Source organism: Drosophila novamexicana, unplaced genomic scaffold (genome assembly GCF_003285875.2).
Source record: "Drosophila novamexicana strain 15010-1031.04,08,12 unplaced genomic scaffold, DnovRS2.1 tig00000193-arrow-pilon, whole genome shotgun sequence".
Taxonomy (NCBI): domain Eukaryota; kingdom Metazoa; phylum Arthropoda; class Insecta; order Diptera; family Drosophilidae; genus Drosophila; species Drosophila novamexicana.
The window spans coordinates 8697626-8723917 of NW_020824787.1; the positions used below are offsets into that span (position 1 = coordinate 8697626).

The 26292-nt window shown below is 41.3% G+C and overlaps 1 protein-coding gene across 1 annotated transcript in view; it reads left to right on the top strand.

Annotated features, from left to right (window-relative positions):
- Positions 1–1827: 1827 nt before the first annotated feature.
- The window catches only part of LOC115759106, a 40323-nt gene continuing 15858 nt past the window's right edge, over positions 1828–26292 (top strand). Inside the window, exons 1-5 of the mRNA XM_030699945.1 lie at positions 1828–1929; positions 16438–16765; positions 19520–19625; positions 24946–25177; positions 25237–25384. Coding sequence (XP_030555805.1) covers positions 16486–16765; positions 19520–19625; positions 24946–25177; positions 25237–25384 — 766 coding nt within the window. The 5' untranslated portion in view covers positions 1828–1929; positions 16438–16485. The remainder of the gene's footprint in view (positions 1930–16437; positions 16766–19519; positions 19626–24945; positions 25178–25236; positions 25385–26292) is intronic.

A 26292-nucleotide genomic window follows, 5' to 3' on the forward strand; every position in this document is an offset into this window, starting at 1 on the left:
TCAAGCCGCAGATTAGCTGCAACTGATAACAGCCAGGTGGCAAGGCAACGCGGACGAACTACTTAATTCGATTAAAGTTAATAATTATTTAATTTCTATTATTTTAATTACAATGAAGTCCACATTTGAATTGAGTATTTCAGACAGCGCTCTGATAACAGCTCAACCAAATGTATCTCAACCAAATGTATCTCACGGATAGCTATCCAAATCAACAGTTTGAAGCGCTATTTGTTTTGTTTCAAGCATTTCCCAAAATGTGCCACAATTGGAACAAAATGGCAATGAAAACTCTACTACTGGCGGGCAAGAGAGCGTCTGCCGGGCTGCTTGTTTGTAAAAGAGAGTGAGTTGGTCTAAGAGCAAGAGAGCAAAAGAGCGGAAGTTGTATTCCAACTAAAGTTAAATTGGACAGGTGAATCGGTCAGAGTACCACAAAAAACAGCCAAAGAGTAGCAAAGTAAGGAATATTTTGAATTATTTTATAAGAAAAGAAAATGAACAACAAAGTAAAAAAAAAAAAATAATATAACTATGGAATATTATAACCATATTATTATGGTATTTAATAAAAATAAATTGTTTGGGTAAGTTTGACAAGATCTTGAAAAACAATATTAAAATAAATAAACAAACAAAAAAAATATTAAAATAAATTTATTAAGGCTCGAGCTCCAAATAGGAAATGATTTAAAAAAGAAGAGGTCGCCAAATTAACAATAAAAATTAAGAAAAATACTTATAAACATGAAACAAGTAAATAAATAAATGTTTAAAAAATGTCTTAATAAATGTTTTTAAATATTAAGAAAAATTATTGTATTTTTAGATTTTTTGATAAGAGCAGAAACCCCAATGAATCTCTGTTAATAATATTGTCAATTTCTACCCGGTAACGCTGCCATCCACAGCTTAATTCATTCCACAAACAGTTCTCGCTCTTTACTTAGAGGCCATGTCCCTCTCTTTCACTTCACGCTGACGCTCTCCGCTTGAGATCCACAGAGGGCAAATGCCGTTGTTCGGTTACATGGCCGGTCCGCGTCCGATATGCGGCTCCTGAGCAACTTTACAACGTTCGTTCAATTCAATCGCTCGTCAACCTTCGTTCGGCGCGTTACAACAAGCGAAAGGCAGCAGCAGCAGCAGCAGCAGCAGTGGCAGCAGCAGTGGCAGTGGCAGCGGCAGCAAACAGAAAACGCAGCGAACGTCGGCGCTTGTTGCAACAACTCGGTCGCGCTCGCTAAGGCGATGGTGGTTGCAACAGTGGCAACTCGTCTTGTCCAGTTTCAGTCTCATCCCAACGCTCGTGGCGGCAACAACAACGCTCAGCACAGTTTAGTTCAATTCAGATTCGGTGCGCGTCGCGTTACGTGTTTTCGCGTGAGTGTGTGAAAGATACAGATACTGATACTGCGTAAAAGTATCTTAAAGCTGGCCACAACAAAATGCGGCACCTGTGCACTGGTCGGCGCCAGCCAAGCAATGCAAATTTGAATATCCGATAAATAAACGCAAAGTGTGTCCCCGCCTAAGGCTGTCGGCATGTAACTAAGTCAGCCGCAATACAAAAGTATCTCAGCAGAGAGTGCTAAACATATCAAAACAACCCACAAGATACACGAGCTACGTGCAACAGTGCAAAAAAAAAATAAAAAAAAATTAAATAAAATTTATTGCAACAGCTTCGACTGCATTTAGTTTGCATTTAAAAATTGTGTTGAGAATTTTGTGTGCATGTGTCTGTGCCCCAAATACGCTTCAATGCATTTGTGTAACGCTTTTTAACTATTCAAAATATTATATGAATATATACATAACTATATATAAATATATATGTAACCCATATACAATGCTACACATATGCAAAGGATACAATCTAAACAATATAACTGAAAACATTTGATGCGACAAATATTTTCAAATTAGGTAAGTCGAACTCAAAGCAGAATATTGTTTTAAGTGACTTAAAGTGAAGCTAGAGATAAATATTTTCAGATTTGTGAAAGGCTTGAATATTCAAATAAATATATTTTCTGTATTGAATATAATTTAATTTGAAAATATATTTTCCTCAAATTTTTTTTTTTTTTTTATTTACTAAAATAATATTGTTTTAAGTGAACTTAAAGTAAAGTTTTGATAAATCATTTTAAGATTTGTGAAAAACGTAAATGTTTAACTAAATAAATATCTTTTTTGCGTTCAATATACCTTAACTCTTTTAATAAAATTCTGAGAGACATTTTCAAGAAATTTAAATAGAGATATTTTACACAGATTAAATGTTTAGCAATTGCGCTCATAAATATTTGTTATCAATATTTACTTATATAAAATTAATTTTGAAGATTTTGCAACATTAAATCGTTGGTCCACAACTTTATCTGAATCAATTTGGATTCCCAACAATTTTTTAATTATATTAGAAATATTCTTCCGAGTAGATTGAAAAGTAATTTATTTAAATATTCAATTTTTCCATCCATGCATATTTTCCCAATATTGTATTAAATCAAATGTTATTTATGGCTCTTGCAGTATTCAATATACCTAATCTGTGGCTCCGTAAATCAATTTGCGTAGCACATAGAAAACATTTAAAGTCTCGTTTGCCGTAGCTGTTGTTTTTATGACAGGCTTTTGGTAAAGTGAATCGAGCGACTGAACAAATAAACAAATCATTGTTTAAATAATCGATGAGTGAATAAAAAAAAAGCAGCAAATGCTTAAACTCGTCGTCGATTTGATTTTCTTGCCAATTAGTCGAGCAAAAATGAAACCAGTTTCTTTTAATGAATTAAGTCAGAAGTGGATACAAATGTTTTCTGTTCAGTTGTTTGCCTAAATATTACTCATGGTGCAAGTTCCATTGCAACTATTTACAAGTGTTTGCCATATAAAAATAGTTATCAATTCCATGGAACAGTATGTGAACGAATGATTTATTAAACTATTGCCAAGCTTCTACTATTTCTCCCATTTCTTTCAATCGTCTACCCCTTCTGGCTGCCGCACACAATCGTGTGGCATGTGGAATTTAGTGCGCAGACTAAACGTTAATTAAACACAAATTAAGTAAAGTCAAACTGTCAACATGCCAGGCTAATCAAAATAACCTGCTGTATCTTATGGACACAAAACAGCAGCAGCAGCAGCCGTCAACGCCAGCCCCAAAGCAGGTCAACAAGAAAAAACAAAATTAAACAACAAAAACTAGAAATACATTTTTTTTTTTATCAGCCAGAGAAAAATCTTTCCTCAAACAGTTTGTAACGCTTCGGGTCCGCCAACAGTTTTACACGATCTTTATCAGATACAGCCATGTATCTACGTATCTGCGAGTTGGCAAGTTCACACATGGCTGGCGAGGCGAGCGTACTTAAGATAGTTTTCCACTGCAATTTCATAATTTCCTTGTGCTGTCAGGCAATTAAGTGGAATTATGTTTGGCAATCAAAATTCTATAGAGATCTGGCCAACATGCGCGTAAATTTCTTTGCTGTTTGGGCAGGCAAATTAGTTTTTATTGAAACGCTGTTGCGTGTTTAAATCTCAATCCGAAACTGAATCTTTATCCGATAGCTAATGCAGCTACTGCGCATGCATAATTAATTTCGTGTAAAAATCATAATTACAGCAATTAAAATTTATGTAAACAAGTTGCCAGCCGCAACGCAACGACTTAAAGATGGGGCAGCGGCTATTGCCTGGGGCGCCATTGGGGCGCAATCATCATAATAATCTTGAAAAACTTTTCTTCTTCGCCTTGTTATTGTTGTTGTTGTTGTTTTTGTTTTTTCTTGTGGTCGATTCATTTTATTAGCATTATGATAAAAGTTGGCGCTATCTTGTTTGTTATTTTGTTGTTATTTTACTGGACATTGTACGAATTGCCAATATATACAGATACTTGAATGGCTTTGTCTTATAGATTATAGATTTGCCGAGCTACGAAATCTTTTTGACATTCTTGCAAAGAAAGCGAACTTCCATTTAAAATATATTTTGTTGATGCTGAGTAAACTAAATATTTTATAAAGAAATTCTATTGGTATTTAGTAAAGGAATAAAGTTGTAATAAATTATGTATGGTTTCCGGAAGAACTAAGAACTAAGAACTATCTGTTTCTATAGGCCCCAGTTGCTCTAGCTAAACTCATTTTGTAATTATAAATTCATTTCTAAATAACAATTAAAAACGAGAAAGTGGGGACACCTTCGGCATGCCAAAGATTAAATTATCTTGTAGACATTTGCCTTACGATTTTTCAAATATGTGGGAAAAGTGAAGCTCACAAATGCAGCTTGATCAAAATATCTTGGCAAACAGAATGTTTTGCCATAAAACCGATTGTTTCAATGGTAGCTATATGATATAGTGTTTCAATATAATAGCTGCTGTAAGACTGCGTTACTAGTTCAGATAGAAACAGCCGGACACGGCTTTACCAACTCGACTGTTGTTGCTGATCTGATGAGTTCCATTTATTATGATACTTTTACTATTAGTCAACATTGTTTTTCAGCTAAGAAGAATAGTGGCATGTTTAATTGAAATAATTCAATATTCTAAATGTGTCTAGTCTTTTAAAAGAAAAGCAATTCCATGTTTTATCTTTTCAAAACGCCTATGTTTGCAGCTCTATCAAATTCCAAGTGTTTGTAAATGCTTGTTATTCCGATTCCTGTTATATTTCATGCCCATTGCTATTCTTAGCTCCTGCTACTGCAGCCTCCCACATCTCTTCTCTGTTTGCGGTCAATCCGACGTTTCCTGCGTCGAATCCTCCCACAACGAGACACATAGGGAAAATTTATGCTCATCATGCACTGAGAGTATGTCATGCAGCGTTGCTTCGACATCGTCTTGCTGTGTCGTATCTGCCCACATATTTGCCACCGAAGAATGGCCCCTGGTTGGTTGGTCTATGTGTGTGTGTGTGTGTGTGTGTGTTACGGGTTCTGCTTCTTTAATTAATTAGCATCTAACTAAGAATAATGTTTCCTGCGGCCGACGCGTCGACATTGCGGCCGCTGCTGACTGTCATAACTTGGCCGCCAGTTTATTTGTTTGGCTCGTCGGCAAAGATACAAAGATACAGATGCGCGGCCGCAGATACAACGCACAGGTGCCACAAATTCTACAATTTGTGCAGCGCCCGCTTCCCTGCTCCACACACACACACACACACAGGCACTTTTGCCCCTATGGCGTTGGCGGCAGCAGTCGTGCATGGCCAGGGAAAAGAAACAGAAGGAAAACATTTTCGGGGCAGCCAAATAGCTGCCACGCCCCCGTCGCCTACCCTGGCTGCTTGCCTTTATTTTCTTGCTGCTTGTTCTTATTGTCTTCTTTTTTATTTTTTTTTTTAGTTTTATTCTTGTTTTTATTGTTTGCCAGGTTTTTATGCTGCTTTATTTTCTTCTGTGTGTTAAGTTGTAAAAATGCAGCAAAGGAAAATTATATCTGCTGCTTCTTGCGGTCGACGTCAGCGCCTACGTCAGCGTCAGCGTCAACGTCGTCGTGTACTTGTGAAAAATTTTCAAGTGTTGCGGCTCATAAAAAGAGCCACTGTAGCTATGTGTGTGTGCGTGTGTGTAAGTGTGTATGTGCCTTGGCATGTAGTTGAGAATTTTTTCATGTAATGACTTGGCGCCAGCTTTGCTCTTGTTGTTGCCTCCGCTGTTTTTATATGGTGGCACATTTCTATTTTTTTTTTTTCGTGGCCTTAACTTGAAGTTTTCCACAGTTCTATTTTGGTTGTTGTTGCGTGTGGGGCGCTTAATTAGTAAAAAGTTGTTGTTAAAGTATCCCAAATATTTCAGGCTGTCAGCAGAGCTTAGAAAATAGAACAAATGTGCAGCCGGAAAAGCTATTCCATTAAATAACAGTCTTGAACTTTGCAATTGTAGTGTTGTGTAGCAGCGAAAAAAGTGTTTGTAGAATTGATGTCAATAGCACTGTGGTCTCCGATAGCCATTTTGTTAATTTTTTATTTTATTGAATTTTTTTATTTTCTTTTTATTTTATTTATTTTCTTTTTATGCCTTGGTCGTCTTTTAGTATAATCTTTAACTGCTTCTCACTTTTATAATTGTAATTGTTTTCTGAAATAAATTACTTTTCACTTCCAAATGTTGTGCTGCTTGTTTTCTTGACTTATCTTTAGCTCCTTAAGAGACACTCGACGATAGTTCCATTTTGTGTTCCCAGCAAAGTCGAACCCTTTTTGTTTTCTCTCACAAAGAAGACCGACATGAAGATTTCCTTTTCCTATCTAAGCAGCCAGTCGACCCTTATAACACGGTTCGTCAATGTTTCTGATACACTCAAACTTTACATGTTTTGCCTTTTGAAGAGACACTGAGAATTCGTCACATTGAGTTCCCTCGACTGGGATGCGACTGCAACTGCGACGATTTCGTTGAGCTAATTAACTTTCGGTTACAGTTCACTGCGCAAATTTGCGACCAGGCCCCGAGAACCAGAAACGAGAACTACAGGACAGGAGCAGGGGACACACACGTAGTCCATATATGTGTGTCTATATATGCACATGTATGCGTATATAAAGCATATTAAATTTGTATTTAGAAGTGATGAGCGGAAATGAATCGCCGCTCATCAAGCTGAGGAGTCGCTCGCTGACGACTTCCCGCATTCGTTGGACCTTTGTCTGGCCCGCTCGCTTTGTGGGGCCTGGGCTTGTCTTTGTGTGCTCGGGCAATCAGAAGACTCACTCGATTTGTAAGAGGCATTCAAGCAAGTCGCAGCTCAAAATTAGCCAGTCGACGTCGTCAACAAAACATTTTACGCATCACAAAACAATAAAACGTCATTAGCGCCGTTCTGCAATGCCTCCATGCAATGGGCTCAGGGTCAACCGCGAGCCGCCGGGTAGCCCAGCCCACAAATCCATCAAAATGCGGGAAGACTCATCGGGAATGCGCCGAAAATTTGGTTTGGTAATTGAGTTCTAAGTTAGCAAATGCATAGCTTAAGTACACACATACACACATTTCTGGGCATGCACAGCTCGGCTCATTAATCAATGCACACACCCTGTCACCCACACCCGCTGCTAGCAGTTGGTATCTGCTTTTGAAAAAGTTTTGTCATACATGCAATGTAATTTTTCACAGTCAACACATTTGTTAGATACCAGACTGGAAACTTGTTTCATTTAGTCAGCAAACAGCCCAAACTAGAGATAGATACGGACAACCGGAGAACCGGGGAACCGGAGACCCGACTCGTTCAGTCCAGTTGGAACAACTTAGCTCATATCACGCCCCTCTGGGACTATTCAGCTATGCAAATGTAGCGCCTGTTTCCCAAGTGTATATCATGATGGGCCACACGCCAGGTGTCAAAAATGTTTCAATGGAACTTGTCATTCGCTGGCCGTGTGAAGGTTGCCTCGAGGGTTGCCCCAGAACGGACAACATGTTTGCGTAATTAGAGCGACTCTCGAGGGTTAAGTGCCAACTGTTGTAGCAGCAATTTTTGAGTCAGCAACTGAGCGGGCTAACAGAAAGGGTTAAATGCACGCGCCTGCTCAAAGTAATCAAGCAGAAATAACGCACAAGTTCAAAAGATTTTTGAAAACCAAAACCGTTTTATAGCATTTGGTTTTATTGTGTTGTAATGCATAAGAAACCCCCAATAAAGCTTCAATATAGTTCCTCTATTCTTTAAAGTTCTTTTTTTTATATAAAGTAACTGGAGCAAATAATAGGAAAGTTATACACATTTGTGTATTGTAAGGTCAATCAAATAATTTCCGAATTTCTTAACTTTAAAACGAACTTTTCTTCAAAAATGTTTCGTAAATTTACAAATTTGTATAAGGGAAAACTTTTTGATATACATTTCATGGATTTACTCGAATATGTTTTAATTTTTTGACTGCAAAATAAGATTCCTTTTATGCTCGTAAGAGTCTGTAAGAATTAGGTTTGTAGTAAAGAACGGCAATTTAAAATATAAATTTTTTTAAATTTACAGAATAAACATATAGCTGAAATACATGCACTCTTTCTACATGCTTAAATATTTTTGTTGATATTTATAAGCATTAACTAGTCTGCCAGATAAAGGGTTATGTGTATTCTTTTCCATAAACGAATTGATGTTTCATTTAGATATTCTTCTATATTGCCGCCATAAAAACTGTAATGCAGCAGACATCAGGGGAAGTTTTTTGGCTTTTGTTCAGCTGCATTACGGTACCGCAACAAAGTAGTCATTTAATGCCCATTACCTTATAAAAACAATCAGCTAATAAAGCCTTCCTGCAACGAGCAACAGCAGCAGCAGCACAAGCAGCAGCCCAAACAAGCGTTAAATTTTATGACCACAAAACCCACAGCGAGTTAACGTTAACCCAACCAACAAAAACAACAGCAACAACAACAGCAATAACAAATAGCAAAACAACAACAACAAAGCAAAAGTTTTCAACAAGCCGCCTTTCCGGCATTGGGGCCCCATTAAAAAGCGGCTGTCCATATGGGCAACTGTGTCACAATTGTCTAGTACATGATTTCTATAATCAAATGGCCCAAGCCGCTGCATGCCACGCCCACACACAGAGGCGTGCACGTGCAGCAGAATGAAACAAACTTGAGTTGCATTAGGAAACCAACGACAACATCAGCAACAGCAACAGCAACAACAAAAAATGGCTATGGCTATGATTATAAGCTATTTGCCTAATTGCGCATCATTAGACAAATGTTGGGTTGTTATGGCGCATAAACAACATGTGTGCATATGTGTGATGTATGTAAAATGTATCTGAAAGATACTTTTGTGCCTGCCTGTGGGCTTATGCCAAAGTTCTGCTCACCTGCGGCTGTTGTCTCTGTCAGTTACAGTGCGCGTCATAAAAATTAATCAAGCGTTGCTAATTTGTCTGGCTAACGGTGCCTACGCGGGTTCCAAGCTCCTCACATGGCAATCATTAAAAAACATGTGAAAACAATGAGTGTTAACGGCTCGGGCTGTGCCCACTGATGAGCCCGCTGTGGCACAGCTGCATTTGCTGCATGCCACTGAGTTAGCCCTTCAAAAATCGATAGAGCTTGAGCCGGTCTGAACCCACATGTCCTGGCCACGCTCCGTTGCCCGGCCTAACGATTGTCTGTGCTCAGGCTCTGTGCCCTGTGCTTTTGGCTATGGAACTGGCTGTGGCCCTGGCATTTTGTCTCGTCATTCGTCTGTCGACTGTCTGTACTGTCCATGTGCTCCGCTTTTGTATGCCTTCCTGTCAATCAGCGCTTTGTTGTTGCGCCCGCCTGGCAGCCACTTACTACCGCCTCATTGTCAATGTCGACGACGTCGTTGTTGTCATCCTCGAAAATATTTTTACATATTTTTTTGAGCAGCTTCGCCATATAATTCATAAAAATTCCAGCAGTGGCCCACACACGACGAAACTGCTGACAAACCGCAGACAAAGCGATCCACAGGATGTGCACTGTAGGAGCTGGGGGTGTGGCAACTGAACCGCCTACTCCATTGACAGTTAAGTGAATGCCCGGGCGAGGCTTATCAGCTGCGGCTTAACAAGCCGTTGAGGGATGTGTGTGCAGCATGTGGGGCATCCCTTGAGCTCCAAGTCCCCAACCTTCTATTGTGAGTTATGCCCCAAAAAATTGACAGGGTTGCGTACCTGCTTTGCATGAGGCCCCCAGTTAAACCATTCCATTCCACAGTCAGCTGAATTTATCATTACCCTTTCATCTGCTGCTTGAATTGCTTAACATACGACAGATCAGACGAAATTTTTTTTTTTCATTTTTTCCTTTGTTATTGGAACCCGTTTCTTCGTTTATATATTTTAAATCAATATGTTTTACTTAATATTCCATATTGTCGGGCTTTTGAATTCTAACTTCTATCTTTTATTCATAATTCATAATGGAATTTTTTAAATTAACTGAAAGCAATTTTATTTCTAATATTTACTTCAATATTTTCTGAATATACCTTCTATAGAACCATCGTTACTTTGTGTTTGTTTTTATATACTTTCAACACTTAATCCCATCTCTACCATGGTGCATTTCTCCCCCTTTTATTACTACTGTCAATATCCTAGCGCTTCTCGTTACCCACTTCCTGGTTGTTTGGATGACATGTGACGACTAACAGGCAGCTACTTCAGAGCTTTACATTTGTATTTCTTGCATTTTGACTTGCGACCTTTTGAAGCACTTTGCCTCCCCACTTAGCATGCATATAGAGTCTAGAGTTTGCGGCATTCTTTTTCAAAAACTCGACTAATTTGATCCCCAGGCGCTGCTTGGGCTCGTCCTCTCGTCCTCTTATTTTTTTTCTAAACCGCCTTCTGCTTACGCGCTGTGATTTTCTCAGCTTGCCCAGGCGTGAAGCATTTTTTCGCAACCTTGTGACCTCACACACAAACACAAACACACACACACACACACTTACAGATACTGAACGACCCCTGAGCACCCATACAGGCATAGAAATTCAATATTGCGCTCTATGTCTATGCTAATGAATGGCTCGCGAACTGTGGACTCTGAATTGGGGGGTTGGGGGCTCGGGGAGGACTGTCCTGATGTCTCGTCTCGCCTTTTTATTTATTTTTCCGGCTTCCTGTTGCGAGCGTCGCTCCGGTTCGCCCTTTTTTGCTCTGCTGCCTTTTTGCGGTTTGCAGCAGCAACTAAAAGTATGCAACACTTTTTTTTCACTTTTTCGCATGTTGCTTTTTGCATATTTAATGGCCGGGCACAGACAAAATGGCGCCGCCTATTTTTTTTCTGGTCTTTTGGGTACCGCCCCTCCGCCCATGCCTTTGTGGTTAGGCGTTGATTTGTGGGCGCGTCGTGTGCCGCTCGCTGTCGCATCTCGTGTCTATTTGCGGTTGGGAAAATGTGGGCAGAGAGGATATTTGTTTGTGTTTTGGTTTTTGTTTTCGCTTTTTTGCACGCTTCTGATGTGACTTTAATGAACTTGGAACATGTCGAAAATCAATATGCGCTCTGCTTGAAGTGCTTTTAAGCCCTGGCAAGCTTCCTGCTTGGCTTTCAAGTGGCAGACATGCGAGAGACAGACGACAGTCAAGAGACAAACAGACAGTCGACAGTCGACAGTCTCGCTGCCAGCCTGTCAGAATAATAGAATACATTTTACTTAAGAGTGGAGGGGGGGTGTGGGTGGGATGGGGTATTGTACTGATTGTATGCAATCACAGCAACTGGCAAATATATGTATACATATATATATATCTATATATATAGAAAAAGTTGTGAACTGTCGCTCGTGTGGCAGCTATGCAAATGCAAGCAGACTTTAAGCCTGGCTACCTGTGTTGCACACACGCACAAGCACACATTAGCTGTGCCCCTTCTCTGGCTTTAACGCCCACTTCCCCATTATTAAATCATCAAAAGTGTTGGCCATCAAATTGTGACAATAGTCACAGGAAACGCGCACAGTCAGAGTCATATTCCTGCGAGAGTTGCATGTCGCTTTCCCACTCTCTCCTCATTCTCTCCGTCTCTTTCTCCTGGTCTGCTTGGATCGTTGCCTTGCTTGTTTGGGCTTCAGCAAAGTCGTTGCAGTTTCCTTGCTGTCTGCGTTGTCATTTGATTTGATTACAGCTGAGGGAAATTCGAGTCGTCTCCAGTTCTTGTTGTTGTTGTAGCTGCAACTGTCTGCTTGCTTGATGGATTATATGACGCTGCTGTCTGACTAGGCAAACAGCCCGCATGTTGGACTTTAAGCCGCCAGCAGCAGCAGCAGCGGCAGCAGCAGTAACCACGCACTGCAATCGCAGCCAATTTGTCTGTTGCAGCTACCAGCTCGCTCCAACAGCTCCCAGCTACACCCTATTTAAATGCTCAACAGTCGCTCGCTTGATTAGCGCCGCTGAATTGACAGAAATTGTCACTAGCAGGTCTAGAGTCACAGCAAGACCCCAGGGCTCAAGCCCACGCCCACTTGCAGCCCCACTTGCACCCCTAGCTCAAGCCCCTTTCAACACGTTCCACAATTTGCGTCACTTGTTGTGTGTGTGTAAAAGTTGCATTAAGTCTTTCCCTGCTCGGGTACTCCCCGCTCGCCTTCTCTTGTGCATTTGCTGCATTTTTCAGTTGGATTTTGTTCAGTTCAAGAGACAGGGAGGGGGAGGGAGAGAGACAGAGAGCGAGCTGCCGTCACGTCAATTGCTTAATTGATCAATTTAATTTGACACTCATTCAGACACTCGACGCGGCAGAGGCAAGATAAATATCTTTTGCTCCCGATTTGCAGAGCGAGTCAACTCGCTTTTTGTGTTTCGATTTATGCAAATCGTGTCGAGCCATGTGGCCTACTATATATACATACATCTACATTCGAGACACATTCTATATGTCAGTCTCTTTGCCTCCCATTCCAGCTTCATTGATGTGCTCTACTTTGGAAATGTGTTTTTTTTTTTTGTTGTTTTGTATTTTTTTCCATGAAAACTGCGCTGCGCTTCATCAATTAATCAATTTGGTTTGTTGGTATTTTCGTTGCGGGCATTTTTCAGTTGTTCTGGTTCTACTTCTTCTTCTATTTTCGAGTTAATCAGGAAGTCAGCCAAAAACACAGTTTGATGTTTAAATTTTCAGCACGCGGGTCTGCAATTTGTTTAGTCACACACATTTAGATCGAGGTGTATATATGTGTGTGTGTGTGTGTTGACATTTAAAATGAAAACACATTTGATTGATGACCTGTGTCCAGTTAGTTAGACTCAGAAATGCCAGAGGGGTGTTAGAGCAATGAAATTTGAGATTGTTTAGGTTGATAGAGAACTGGTAAAGTTAATTAAGATTTCTAGGAAATTGTCAAACAAAAGCGAGTTAAACAACGAATTATGCCAGCTAACATGCTCTTCAAATGGCACTGCTCAAAGAAAGTGTATGCAGAAGCTCAGAATTATTTGCATTTAAGAATTGGAAAAATTATGTAATGTTTTGAAAATATTATTTTAAAATCTACTTCAGTTCGATCTTTATTTTCAACCTTTATTTTAATGCTCTTGTAGAAAGTGATATATTTATTCTGGATCAGTATCAACAGTTTCTTGTTTATATTCCATATTTTTGTCCTGAGTTCAAGTTTACTTTGTGTTAGAATAATGTATATTACTTGGTTCTTCAATATCTGAATGCAATTTAGTTTTTCTCTGCTGGCTGTGACCCTTTCCCACACTTTGTGCTCCGCAAGCTGGTTTCGCAAGCTATTATATCACACTCTCATCGACAGGCCAACTGTGAATGGCAATGATTGCCTGGCATTATATATATCTCTGTGTGTGTGTGTTTGAATGTGGCTTTATATATGCTGCTAACGCCTCTATCCACTAAAGTTGGCTGCGACTATTGGGCGATAAATCTTTTATGACAACCATTAAAAATGCAGTCGTAGAGCTGAAATTGCTAGGCTGGTTCTGGCCAGCTGCCTTGGCCGGCTGGCTAATGCCACTTTTAGAGCCAATTGAGCGTGTAATTAACTAACTGTACATTTCAATTTATGAAATATTCGCGCGCGGCACAACGAAAAATGCAGCACAAACAAAAACAAACAAACCGCGGAGCGAACTTGCCACAAGACGTGCCAAGCTCAAGCCGCAGAGCGCTCGCAGACGCAAAGCGCCGCCAGGTGCAACGGCTGACCAGAAGGCATTGCCACGCGCTCCAGAGCGAGTGTCACTATGCATCTAACCTACATTGTGTGGCAGGCAGCCAGCCAGGCAGCCGGGATCGCTTGGCCTGATCGCTGGATCGCTGAATCGCCGCTGGACGCGTTTGCTGCTGTGCATATGAAGCACAGCAAGTTAATACTATGACAGGCGGCATTTGTCAAGTATTTTTTTTGTTTTTAGTTATTTTTTTGCCCGCTACAGTTGAGAATTTTCTAATTTGTTGGCCAGAGTCGAGCGTCAAAGGCTGCCGCTGGGCCAGAGTCAAAGTACCTGCGCCCTGCGACGTTGAAAGATGAGCAATTAAGCGCTGAGTTATTGACAAGAGTCAAGGGAAAAGCCAGCACAAACACACACTAGAGATACGGGGTCAGGCGGGGGTGTTGCCTTTCCTGCTGTAGCAGCTGCCTCTCACGTGACAAATTACCACATGACGTTGCCCATTTTTTGCATGCATGCTGCATCGCGGCGCTGTTGCTGCTGCTGCTGCACGTTGTTGAGCTTGGGGTTTTTGTGGAGGAGTCATCAGGCGGTCGATAAGGTTGCTCAGGTTGCAAACAGCAGGATGGGCACATTTGTTAGATAAACATCAGCATGGAGCACTATGTGGGCATCAGCTACTCGTAAACTGAGCAGCCATTGAGGCGGGCCTCTCGTTAGCTCCGGAGGAATGTGAGGTGGAATGTGGCCAGGCAGAAAAGAGGTTTGATACTCTTACAGAGCACTTCGAAGGTTGGCATTACTCAAGCAATGATTTCCAAAGCAACTAATCGAACCTAAATATTATAAGAATCCTTTTCAAGTCTAAAAGAAATGTAAGCTCGTGAAGGATTTCTGAATTCTTCATTAAGATCTGCAGCAGATAATCCTAAGACATTTCACATAATCTTCAGTTAAATTAATAGACAAATTTACTGAAGAAATATGTACCATATTATTTTCATTTATCGGAAATCTTTAAAATATAAATTAAGCTTAAGACAATTAAGGGTGTAAAGGTGCTCTGGAAATAAAGTGTAAGTCCAAGGGCAAGAACAAGTAGATGTCTGACAACTTACCCATAGGAACGCTACCTTTAATTTAATGTATGATTTGCTGTGTACCTTCGGGTAGGTAGAAGACCCTTTGAGCCTTTTATCGGTAGCCTGCACGGATCTCACTTGTCATGCCAGTGAAGGAAAAGAGAAGTCACTTAAGTATGCCAACAGTCGAGGCTTAGGCTCTAACTAACTCTTAACTTCAGTCAGAGCTGCCTGAATGGTTCTTTTCAATCTGTTGACTGTCTCCGGAATTAGAAAGCACGTTTGGTTATTGCATCATTTGGCTTTAACTGTGAATGAATCTGAAACTCAATTGATGCCAAAATAAAAACAACAACAAAAACAACAACTGCCAACGCCAAATGTGTTGCAGGCTGTCGACGTAGTCGGTCTTCGGTCTTCGAGAGGGGCTTCCACTTCGACAGCGACTTCGACTTTGCCTTCGAGTTGAATGAATGCAAAGTGAATGTGCGTGACGATGACGCGGAGGATGCGGACCAGCATAGAGTAGAGCAGAGCGGGGATCGACACGTCGTGAGCACAATGCGGATGAGGCGGATGAGGTATGTGCCAGTGTGTGCCCATGCCAGCATCCAAGGCATCGCCCCTCCTCCGCCCTCTTTTTCTCACCGACACTCTTTCGCTCTGACTCTGTGTGGCTGCCTGAATGACTTTGTGCTTTTCATTTAACATTATTTTGCAACAATTTTGCTTGAGCGAAGGCAGAGCCGGACCCGGAGCAGCCGGGGCAGATATGTGAGCCATAGAAAGCGGCCAAAGCAAACATGTTGACTGCCTGGCTGCCTGACTGTCCCCCCCACTGCCCGACACAAGCCAGTTTCCGCTTTAATTTAACGCTGGCTTACAGTTAAGGAAGAAGCAGCTGCCTCATAGACCCGTAGACCCGTCAGCTGGCGCAGCAATTTAAAGCAGCAGATGCACTGCCAGAAAAGCACCTAGCCCAACCAACCCCAACCCCGGACAGACGAAAATCCAAGTCAGCCCACTTTATGACATGCCCGTAAGGCGGGTGGCCAAGAAATTTATTTAGTTTATGCAAAGCGTGCGGCGAAAAAAAGGGCAAAAGGTAGCACAAAAGGCGGCAGCAGATGAGCGAACGTGCTACGCCAGGCCGTGGCTAGGAGCTGCAAAAAGGACATCCTAGGCGCAGTCCACCCTGGTCCACCAGCTGCTGCCGCTGTGTTTGTGTTTAGTTTGCAAATTTCTTTTGATGTCTTTTAATTTTAATGAGTTGCGATGTGGGCGAAGCGGCGGTGACTACCCTAAGCAAAACTAATTAGAAGCGAAGGCGGCGCATTGAGAGCACCGCGTACGTAAGTGTTGAATGTGTGCACTGAGAAGCGCATAGAAAGGCTCGCAGCTTAAATGAGCTCTTATTGTGAAGGAGTTTGTAGTTGGTGTATGGGCTAAAGATAAAGACGGAAAGTGTTGCTGATGAGAAGGGCCTATCTAAATAAGCTTCAAATGCAATTAAAGAAGCTTTGTTCTTTGAGAATTGCAAAGAAAGAAGACAAGCTTCTCTCTGTTCAAGCAGTTCAAATGCAGCTTATGAACCTTGAAAGTCTTTGTTGAATAAGACTTAAATATTAAGAGGAATCAACTTTGCATGCTTACACATTTTTAAATATTAATTAACATTTTGAATTAAACTTTCTCTATTACAGATCTCACTGCCAGGCCAATTTCAATCAGTTAAAGTTTATCACCAAAAAATGACGCGCAGCTTATCAACAACAAACAAAGCGAATACAATAAAAACAACAATAATAACAGATTCTAGCTACAAGATGTTCTCCCGCCAGTGCCTTTCCAGCTCCCCACGCTCTTGCTATCCCCGCTCATCATCATCTACACCTAACCACAGTCGAGTCCGGCATTTAGCCAGTCCGACAAGTAACTGGAATGGTAACTGGAACCTTAGCCTCTTGGCATTGATCATTGCCAGCGGCTGTTTAATGCTCAATACGCCAGCAATTGCGGCTTTCGACATTGGTGAGTAGAAGACGACTCATTTTTTGGCAAAAACTAGTGCCTCGTTTATCTGACAAATCAAATAAATGAACTCTTGGGGTGGGCAAGTCAAAAGGTGTGCTCATTTATCAATTTTGTCGGGGCCAAGCACCATTAAAGTCAAACTATATCTAAGGAAATAGAAAAAATTTCTATATGTGTATATTTTGAATTTATTCAAGTGGCACTTGAAGGGGAAGGAGGCGACTTCAGTTCAAGAAAAATGTATTTTAATTGACATTGAAAGCACATTTTTATGTGGCTCATCATTCTCTGGGGCAGCGACAGGCGGCACAGTTGGTGGCTTCTGGCCAGTCGCCATGGGGCGCCCGTCGCCGTTGCACATGAGATCTGACACAGCTCCGGCTTGGACATGGGTGGTTGTGGATCGTCTGCTTTCTCCCTCTCTCGCTCTCTCTCTGTCCCCGGCTCATTAATTGGCATATGGACATACATATGCAGCCTCTAAACTTTTGTGCAAAAATTTTCCACACACACACACACAGTAGTTTCAGCAAAGGTGGCTTTAATGAAGCCATACTGAAGTAGCCATGGTAGCTGGAGCTAACTTAGGATTATGGCCACTTTGAATGGCCCTGGCATGTCAGCGGCTCATAAATTTCTATGTTGATATGAGGACAGGTCGCTGGGGACATTGTGAAGGCTGCCTGATGGACTGAACAAAAGCTAAGCGGCATGGGAAGACTTTCAGAGGAAAAGTATGAGACGCAAATGGGGCGCATTACAATGGCATAAATAGATATACATAAATATATACAATCATACATACATACATACACACATGTATGTAGCATATGCGGCATAGAAAACAAATAAAACATTTGTGGCAATTTATTGTTAATGGAATTGATTTTGTTTGTAGTACACGTTAAAGCTCGGAAAATAGGTTAAATGAAAAACGTTAATTTTTTAGAGGGAAAAGCATATTTTGATTATGCAAAAATTATAGTAATAGGATATAGGAATTATAGGAATAAAGCGAAATGTTTTTAGTTTTGTATTTAAATATGAAACAATATTAATTCAGTTAGCCCTCTAATTTGAATAGGGAAAAAACGAACAAAAAGTACTCGATATATAATGTATGTAATATGTCTAGAAATATAGTTTTAGATTTGATTGACTTGATTAAATTGATTTACATACCTTAAGATTTCCATATAAATTCGTTTTGCTCTTCCAAGCTGACAAAAGTGGAAAATTGTTGTGAAATCTGAAAAAAATGAAAAAGAAAAGAAAGAAAAAACAACTATAGTTTCATTTATTTCATAGCTTTTTCTTTCCAACTTTGTAATAAGTTGCGTAGTTTACTCGTTTGCAGCTTCTTTTATTTATACATTTTCCCAGAGTCGACCACAAGTTTTCCTGCAAACTTGCAGCTGTCATATTGCATAAACAGAGCAACCCCTCCTCCCGCCAGCCAGACTGCCTGCCTGCCTGGCTGCCAGCCTTTGTCTTCTCTAAATCAAATCTAAGCCATAATATTTATAGTTAATCAAGCAAGCCAAATACATAAATACGAATTTATAAACATGTTCATCTTCAGCACTCGAAGTCGATGCAAAACTGCCTTCTTACATGGCTTGTCGATGCCTTCAATATTTGCCCAGCCACCCGCCCTAAAGCGCCCACATAAGCAAATAAGCAGAGGAAGTGCCTTAGTTGCTCTTCTAGTTGATGTTGTTCTTGATGTTGTTGTGCTAGACACATCGAGTGAGTTGAGTTAACAAAACATGCAACAATTTTCCAAATGAATGCACTTGCAATATGCAGTCGAAGGCAACGGCTTCTGACCCGGCCTAGCCCTGGCCCAGCCTCAGTTTCAGTCTCTTTTCCAGAGCAGCTTCAGTTCCCATTAGCATTGCCAGCTATCAAATCCAATCAAGTGCGAATGCAAAAAGCGCCTCTACCAGGTTCTGTCTCTGTGTGTATATGTGTGTGTGTGTTTATTTATAAACTTCTAAACGAATGCACGCACCTTGGGCAGGAGGCACTGCAGCACTGAGCTGGGAACTGGAAGCTGGTCCATGCTGTGCCTGCGCAACAAAAGTCATGTCAAATCAGTGTTGATTCTGGCGAAAATGTCAGCAGGCAGTCAGACAGCCAGCCAGTCAGCTCGACAGACAGACAGACAGACAACCAGCTGTTGGCGGCGGGGGCTCCAGCTCCAGCCTCAACTTCAATTCATATCAAAAGGCAACCTAGGGCAGGGGTAGGGGCTTGATGGGGCCTGCGAAATGCAATCGGTAGGCAATAAATTAAGTAAAGTAGTTGACGTTCTGCCCGGCTCGGCTTGACTTTGGCAATGATTAAGTGTTTGCCTTATTTAAAAGCAGATAGTAGTCGCAGTCTCTGCTCTGAGCCATGGGAAAGTGATAGGCCTACCTACACCGGGGACCAGACACTAGACACATACAAAACTGGGCGTGCCACCGCCCTGTTGCGGCCCGTTCAAATGTCAAAAGAGAAAAGTCAAATTGACGCTTGACTTATTTTGATAGATTTGATGGGCGTTGCAATGGAGCTGGCCGAGAAGAGCACAGGCCACTGGGATCCAGCCCCACCCACCCGGACATTCTAAATTTACTTTGGCGCGCCCGCCACGCGAGATGCAAGGCGCATCCATCATTAATTAACGTTATTTTTTTTTTTTGCTTTTTTCTCTGAACATTTTTAATATTTTATGGTTTTTTTTTTGTCTTTTCTATTTTATAGCAACGTGCAATGTGCCTTTGGGCATGGAATCCGGCGCAATTACAGATGCTCAAATCACAGCTAGCTCAGCCCATGACACGGGATTCGTTGGGCCACAACACGCAAGGTGAGTTATGATCAAGTTTTAGTTAAGCCACAATATGAGTTTGACTTTAAATTTAATAAAATAAAATCCTATATAAAGCTAAAATTCTTAGTTTAACTGTCAAATATCAATATCAAATGTCAAATATCAAATATCAAAAAATAATAATAATATAATAAATAAGTAAAAACACGTAGCTGAAATAAAGTTGAAAACATGTTTCTCCGAAAGGCAAAGGCTATAAGAAAATTGTAGTCAACCAAATCGAACTATTATCTTGCTACTAGAGAAAAAACAAGAAAATCTTGTAATTTCTGACATAATTTGTTAGAATATTTACAGTACAAATGAACCAAAGAGATAGCTTTATAGATCAGCAAATGCTGCTTGTTTAAGAAACTCTCGAGCTCTGATGTTTAATTTAAAAACATTTCATTTCAGAAAAGAAAATCATAATTTTACATGTCAAATATATTTTGTTTTTTTTTTTTTTAATGTCTAATTCCGAGGTTGGAGGTCAGCGCTGTAGCACCTACGTAAGCACTTAACCCAAAGCTGCCCGGACGACTGTCTCCAGCCGGGGGGAGTGGCTGGCCCCACTGCATAGATTATCATGAATGCCCCGGCGTGTTCGTTTAATTGCCAATTTTATAGACAACTTCATTAGCGCGATAAGACAGACAGTCTATAAAAACGAAATCTCAGACAGCGATTGAAAAGAAGCGTCAAACAAACAAAAACTAGAAAAACTTATGTTATAGATGACACAAACAGTTGTCCCATCGAAAAGCAAATACGAAATTCCAAACCAAATACAAAAGGGTTTTTGCATATCAGTTGGAAAAATATTTGGTGTTGAGCTAGCGCGCTTTAAGAGATATCGCGGGTTCGGGCAACAGGAAAATCTGTTCGAAATCTTTTCATGAATATGCAGCAAGGGCCCCGGGCAACCGTTTAATGGCCCCAACAGCGAAATCTGAATAGAGTGTGGCCGAGTGTGTCGGCAGCCCTTTTTTCCCTCCACTAATTAAATGCAATTTCAATGTGGAGCGACTGCAAACCGCAAACCGGTTCACAAGGCGGTTCAACCAAAGGGCACAAATATACCAGAAGCAGTGCACAGAAACTGAACTGAACTAAGCTGAGCTGAACTGAATGCATTTGCCAGCTGGCTAGACAAGTTTAGTTGAGTTTTATATAGTTTTCTTCTTTTTTTTTTTAGTTCGTTGAGGTTTTGTTTACTTTTTATTGACGCATATTTCGTTTGAATTAAAGTTTTATGACTCTACGGGAAGTGTGAGGCAATGCGGGTCAAAAGATTGGGGCGGAAGTTTTGCAATTGCCACGGCTGCTCGTTGCAAATGATTGATGACACCATCAGACCGCTGTCTGGCTGTATAATTAGTATAGGATATCAGAAGTTAACTCGCACATAACCCACACCAGCCACATCTATATAAAGTAAAGCACTCATTCAAACCATAAACATGTCAATTACCACGTGAGTTACGGCAAAATCAATGCAAACATCGGCTCTTCTATATATACACATATATACTTGCCACAGATTCTTCTCGCTTTCTGTAATAATTCGCTGTCTGCGTTTATAGACATGCACTTAAAAAACACTCAAGTGCAGGGCTGACTGCCAGAAAGAGAGAAAGACGCACAGACAGACTGACAGACGGACTGCGACCACAAAGGCATCATTAACATTAACCCTTTATGGCGGCACTAAAGTAAAACCACAAAACGATGCGTGATGAGCACGTTGAGATAAACAAAAAATATATATATGTATATATACATATATATATATATTTTCTTGTTTTTGTTTTTGTCCCAGGCAGATTAACTGGAATTTTTACTAAAGAGCCAACGAGGCAAAGTTGAACATACAAAAAGCTAAAGACAAAGCCTGCGGTACTGGAATTGGACTTGGATTTGAGTTTGGGCTGGGACTGGGGCTGGGGCTGGGGTTGGGGTCTCTGCATTTGATATGTTTCTTTTCGCTGCGGGCTCTTAACTGTTGGCCAATGGCAGCTGCTGCTGCTGGGCTCTCGACAACTGACTCACCTGAGCGGGGAGTCGTGTCTGGTGGTTTCTGCTGGTGCTGCATAGTTAGTCGCTTGTGGTGGGCAAAGTGCTGTGGATTGACAGGCGATGTGGTTGTTGTGCAGCTAAGTGACTCGAAACTTAATGGCAAATGAAATGGATTAGCGGGCAATGCATTTTTTTACGTTGTTGCGTTCACTAAGCAGAGTTCCACAATAGTTTGGGATTTCTTAGGGTCCTCATAAATTATAAACAGTTTTAAGCGAGCTATTAGCTTATGTTTTCGTTTAAGACACTTTAGTGCAGTTTTAGTACACATTTTGATTTCTCTTCAATTGGGTTTATAGGGGTTTCTTCAATAGATATAGGGGTAATCAAACTTTTTCCTAGGGTTTGCTTAAAACTGGAATAAAATAAAGAAAGCTTTGATTAATTGACGAACACAAGTATTCATTTAAGAGTGTTTAGCATACTTTTAGTACACCATTTATTTTCTTTTTACTGGGTTTTAAGATTTTTAATAGGACAGGTACGCAAAGTATTTATTTGGTTTTAGTACATGATTTTATTGATTGATTTATTTAGATTTTTTAATCATTAATGGATTTCTGAGTCAGTCTAGTAAGCTCCTTATATAATCCTCTCTTGAAGCATCTGAGCATGCTTTAGTTTCCTTAAATTCTCTGTAATCTTAATGGCAGCCTTTCACCTTAACCAACTCAAGTTGGCTTAACCCAATGACTGCCGCACAGCGCAACAAACTCTTCAAAACTAGCTGGAACTTTCTTTTGTCTTTTTCCTTCGCGTTTTCCCCCTGCACCTTGGTAACCAACTAACCACCCACCAACCAAGTCCAATCAAGCGCACTGCAATTTGCTTAACCAAAGTTCCAGAGCCATGAAGCAAAGTTCAAAAGTGCAGGCAGCATTATAATTTGTGGCTGCCGTGCACTTAGCTAACCAGGCAGCTAACTAGCCCAAAACTCCAGCCGAACTTAAAGTAATTCATTACAAAAAACATGCACTTAAAACAAATCACGCGCATTTGCCTACTGAGCAAAGAGACCCCCAGAGCCCTGAAATCTCCGATCTGAGCCCTAAGCCCTCTGGGGCAAACAGGATGCGCGAACATGGAACGCTTTATGTTGACGCTGACGTTGACGTTGTCCATGCTGGTCGTCTGCAGCTATTGAATTACAAAGATTAGTTTAATGACAGTTGGCGCTGTTTGATTTTCATTACCTCGCCCAGCGTCCAACGGCCGTCAGGCCATTAAATTTACAACCTCTTACATATTAAAAACAGCAGAAAGGGGCAGAAAAAAAAAAACGAGAAAAAAATACTTTCGCCATTCAGCAGGCGGCGCTTGATTAGAAGCCAAAGCCAGTCCGAGTCCAGTCCAGAGTTCGGCCAGTGCCCGGCAGCCAGCAGTTAGTTAGTCCATCAGCCGCTTGAAATGAGCAGCCGACGACGGCGCAGATTGTTAACTTTGGCAATAACAATAATTAAAGTCAAGTTGAAATGCACATAACTGCGGATATTAGCATTTTAAATGATGTTTATACGTATTTCACTCCGATTTTTCTCTCTGCCCTTTTCTGTTCCTCTGTGCACTCTGCAATGCCTTTAGGTTATTTGCTTTCCGAGCACTTCCACAAGCTACTGCCTGCCTCCCAGCCTGTCTGCCTGGGCAGTCCACGAAGCGGGCGGGCAAAAAAAATCTCTAAGCAATTTTATGATGATTAAATTGACCTTTTTTTTTGCCAAGTTGTGGGAGCTCTTTAAGTTTTTTTTTTTTAATAAAGTAACTCTGATCTATGCACTTGAAAGTAATTGCAGTTGGTAATGATTATAACACGGGCTGGCCAGAGGAAGTGTGCTAAGCCACACGCAGCTTGCGGTCAGCATATTAATAAGAGCACAAAGAAAGTGTTCAAAGCATTTGTAGTGTTTTTCAAGGCTTATATTGGTGGAAATCTTTTGACTTTTAAATTAAATTATGTTTAAGTGGATGCATTTTTGATTCGCGGAGCCGCCGCTCTGTGCTAGAAACTATCTAAAGCGTCAAAATGCTTCAAAGGAAATGGAAAGTGGAAGACTTGCCATAACAATCTAAAGCTTTCCTTATACGCTAGCATTTTAAAGGAATTCTTTTACAGCCGCTCTGAAATGAATTTTCTACTAAATTACTTTCAACTACAACAAATTCCTTTAAGAAAGTCATGTGCTTAAATTGAGTTTCAAGACTAGTCATAACCATTCAATCCTAAATTACTCGCAAACACTTAAAAGGGCCACAATTATAAGTCTAAACCTCTCAATTGATGCGGAAGACATTACTAATTGCACTCGATGCACACGCCAGGCACATACATAAATATAAATAACAAATTGCAAAAATGCATTAAACGCATGTCGGCCACTAAATAAATATTGCAATCAAATTCAATAACCTGCTGGCTACGGCACAGGTTCAGGCCTAAGACTCAGCAGCAGCTGCTGCCAAAGACAGGCAACAGAAAATGAAGCAATTTGCAAGACGACAACAACGACAACTGGCTGGGGAATGCGGGGCAATGGCGGGGCCAGGGGTAGGGCAGGGCCAGATGCGAGGCTGGAATCAGGCAGGGGTCTAGGCCTAGTCACAGCCGATGAATAATGGGCAAACATTAAGGCCCCAAAATGCAATCAAGCATGTAAAACTTAATTGAAATATAAACCGAAAAACGTATTTGTAGTGGTTAACATATCAATACTAGGCGAGAGGCTGAAGGCGAAATTGATTAAAGTAGCAGGGGGGAGGCAGCACACACACACACACAAACACACACGGACAGGCACATGCACGCACGAACATCCTGCCGTCCAGCCGTCTGTGTCTAACTTAAATTAATCCTTAATTACATAGACAACATCCTGCTGCGTCGAAAACCGCAACAGCTTAACGAACGAGACGAGCTGCCAGACAAACGTCCACCAGTGCCAGGCTCCAGCTAGAGCTCCAATCGACCCCCTCCCTCCCATTTGGGCCGCAATGTCAGTGGCTTTGGCGGTGGCTAAGACTGTAGCTGTAGCTGTTGCTGGTGCTGCCACTGACTGGAGCCTGCGGCTGAGGCTCCGACGCCGTGTGGTGCCGCACGTTTAATGTCAATTAATTTATAAAAATTTTACTAGCGAACCGCCTGCGCAACTGGTTATTCGCGCAGCTACCGTTTGCAAGCCTAATTAATAAAGTTGTCGTCTCTCCGTCTCTCTCTCTCTCTCTTTCTCTATCTGACTCTTTGCAGACTGAAAACCGATAATAATGGCGGTGCCTGGTGCCCCAAGCATATGGTATCGAATGCGCTCAAGGAATATCTGCAGGTGGACTTGCTGCAGACGCATGTGATAACCGCCATACGGACACAGGGTCGCTACGGCAAGGGTCAGGGTCAGGAGTACACCGAGGCCTATGTGCTCGAATACTGGCGACCGGGCTTTGACAAATGGCAGCGCTGGAAGAACACCCAGGGCAAAGAGGTAAGGATGGCCTTCAATTAACCCAACTAAGAATCACCACAATTCAACTCACTCCACAGATTCTGCCCGGCAACATCAACACTTACAGCGAGGTGGAGAACGCACTGCAGCCGATTATCTTTGCCTCAAAGATACGCATATATCCGTATGGTCAATACGATCGCACCGTTTGCCTGCGCGCCGAGATCGTCGGTTGCCCCTGGGAAGGTAAGTCCCTTGTCCAACTTGCTTCAGCTCCTCGCTCTCCGAATCGCAGTCGCTGTCCGGAGGCGAATTTAAACGAGTGCGATAAAAACTCGACATGAGCAATGATAGCGCGGAAAGGCTAACAGAGTTTTAGTGTCAGCGTTAATTTATCATCGCGCTCCGATGCTCCTCGAAGAGGAGTGCCCAGTGCCAGTGGAAGCTAGACGCTGGCTCTGTGTGTCTATTAGACAAGCCAAAGCGGCTTAAGTGTGTAGTTAGCGATAGATGTGTGTGTGTGTGCGTGTGTGAGAGTGTGGCTTTATGATGCAGCAATGCATTAGCATAGCTTTGGAAAACTTAAGATCCGGCATACCGAGGCAACAATCTATGCGAAAAACTCTGCTTATAAGGCTTGGCATGCTCTCAGATATTAGAAGAAGCTGTTCAGCTACTTTGACTGTATGCACCACAAGGAAAATGGGATTATTTTTTTCTTTATAAATATCAAGCTCAGCGGTTTGGAGATTGTCATTTTTATTCCACAGTTCCAAACTGAATCCGTATTAAAATAGCAGCCGTTTTTCTATTTTTCCTAAATTTTCTTTCCCTGGAAAAACTTGTAGATGCATACTGTCGGCTTCTAAGCAATAAGGTTTTAGAGGTTTTTTTTTAAAGACAATCATAAGAGCTTAATTAACATTACTTTTAAAGTTTAGGCGGCAGGAGAGGAGCGTTAGGGAAGATATCTTCAAATAATTGCTGCATTCTGATGCTTCCTTCTGAATTGTTTTGCCCCATGCATTATGCAAGTTTTACTTAGCTCGAAATGCTAGCAATTTGGCAAGTTATCGCCTTAGAACGGAACTCGTATTATTGTTGACCGCTTTCGCTGTAAATGCGCCAATTTTTTTCTTCCCCAAAACCCTATC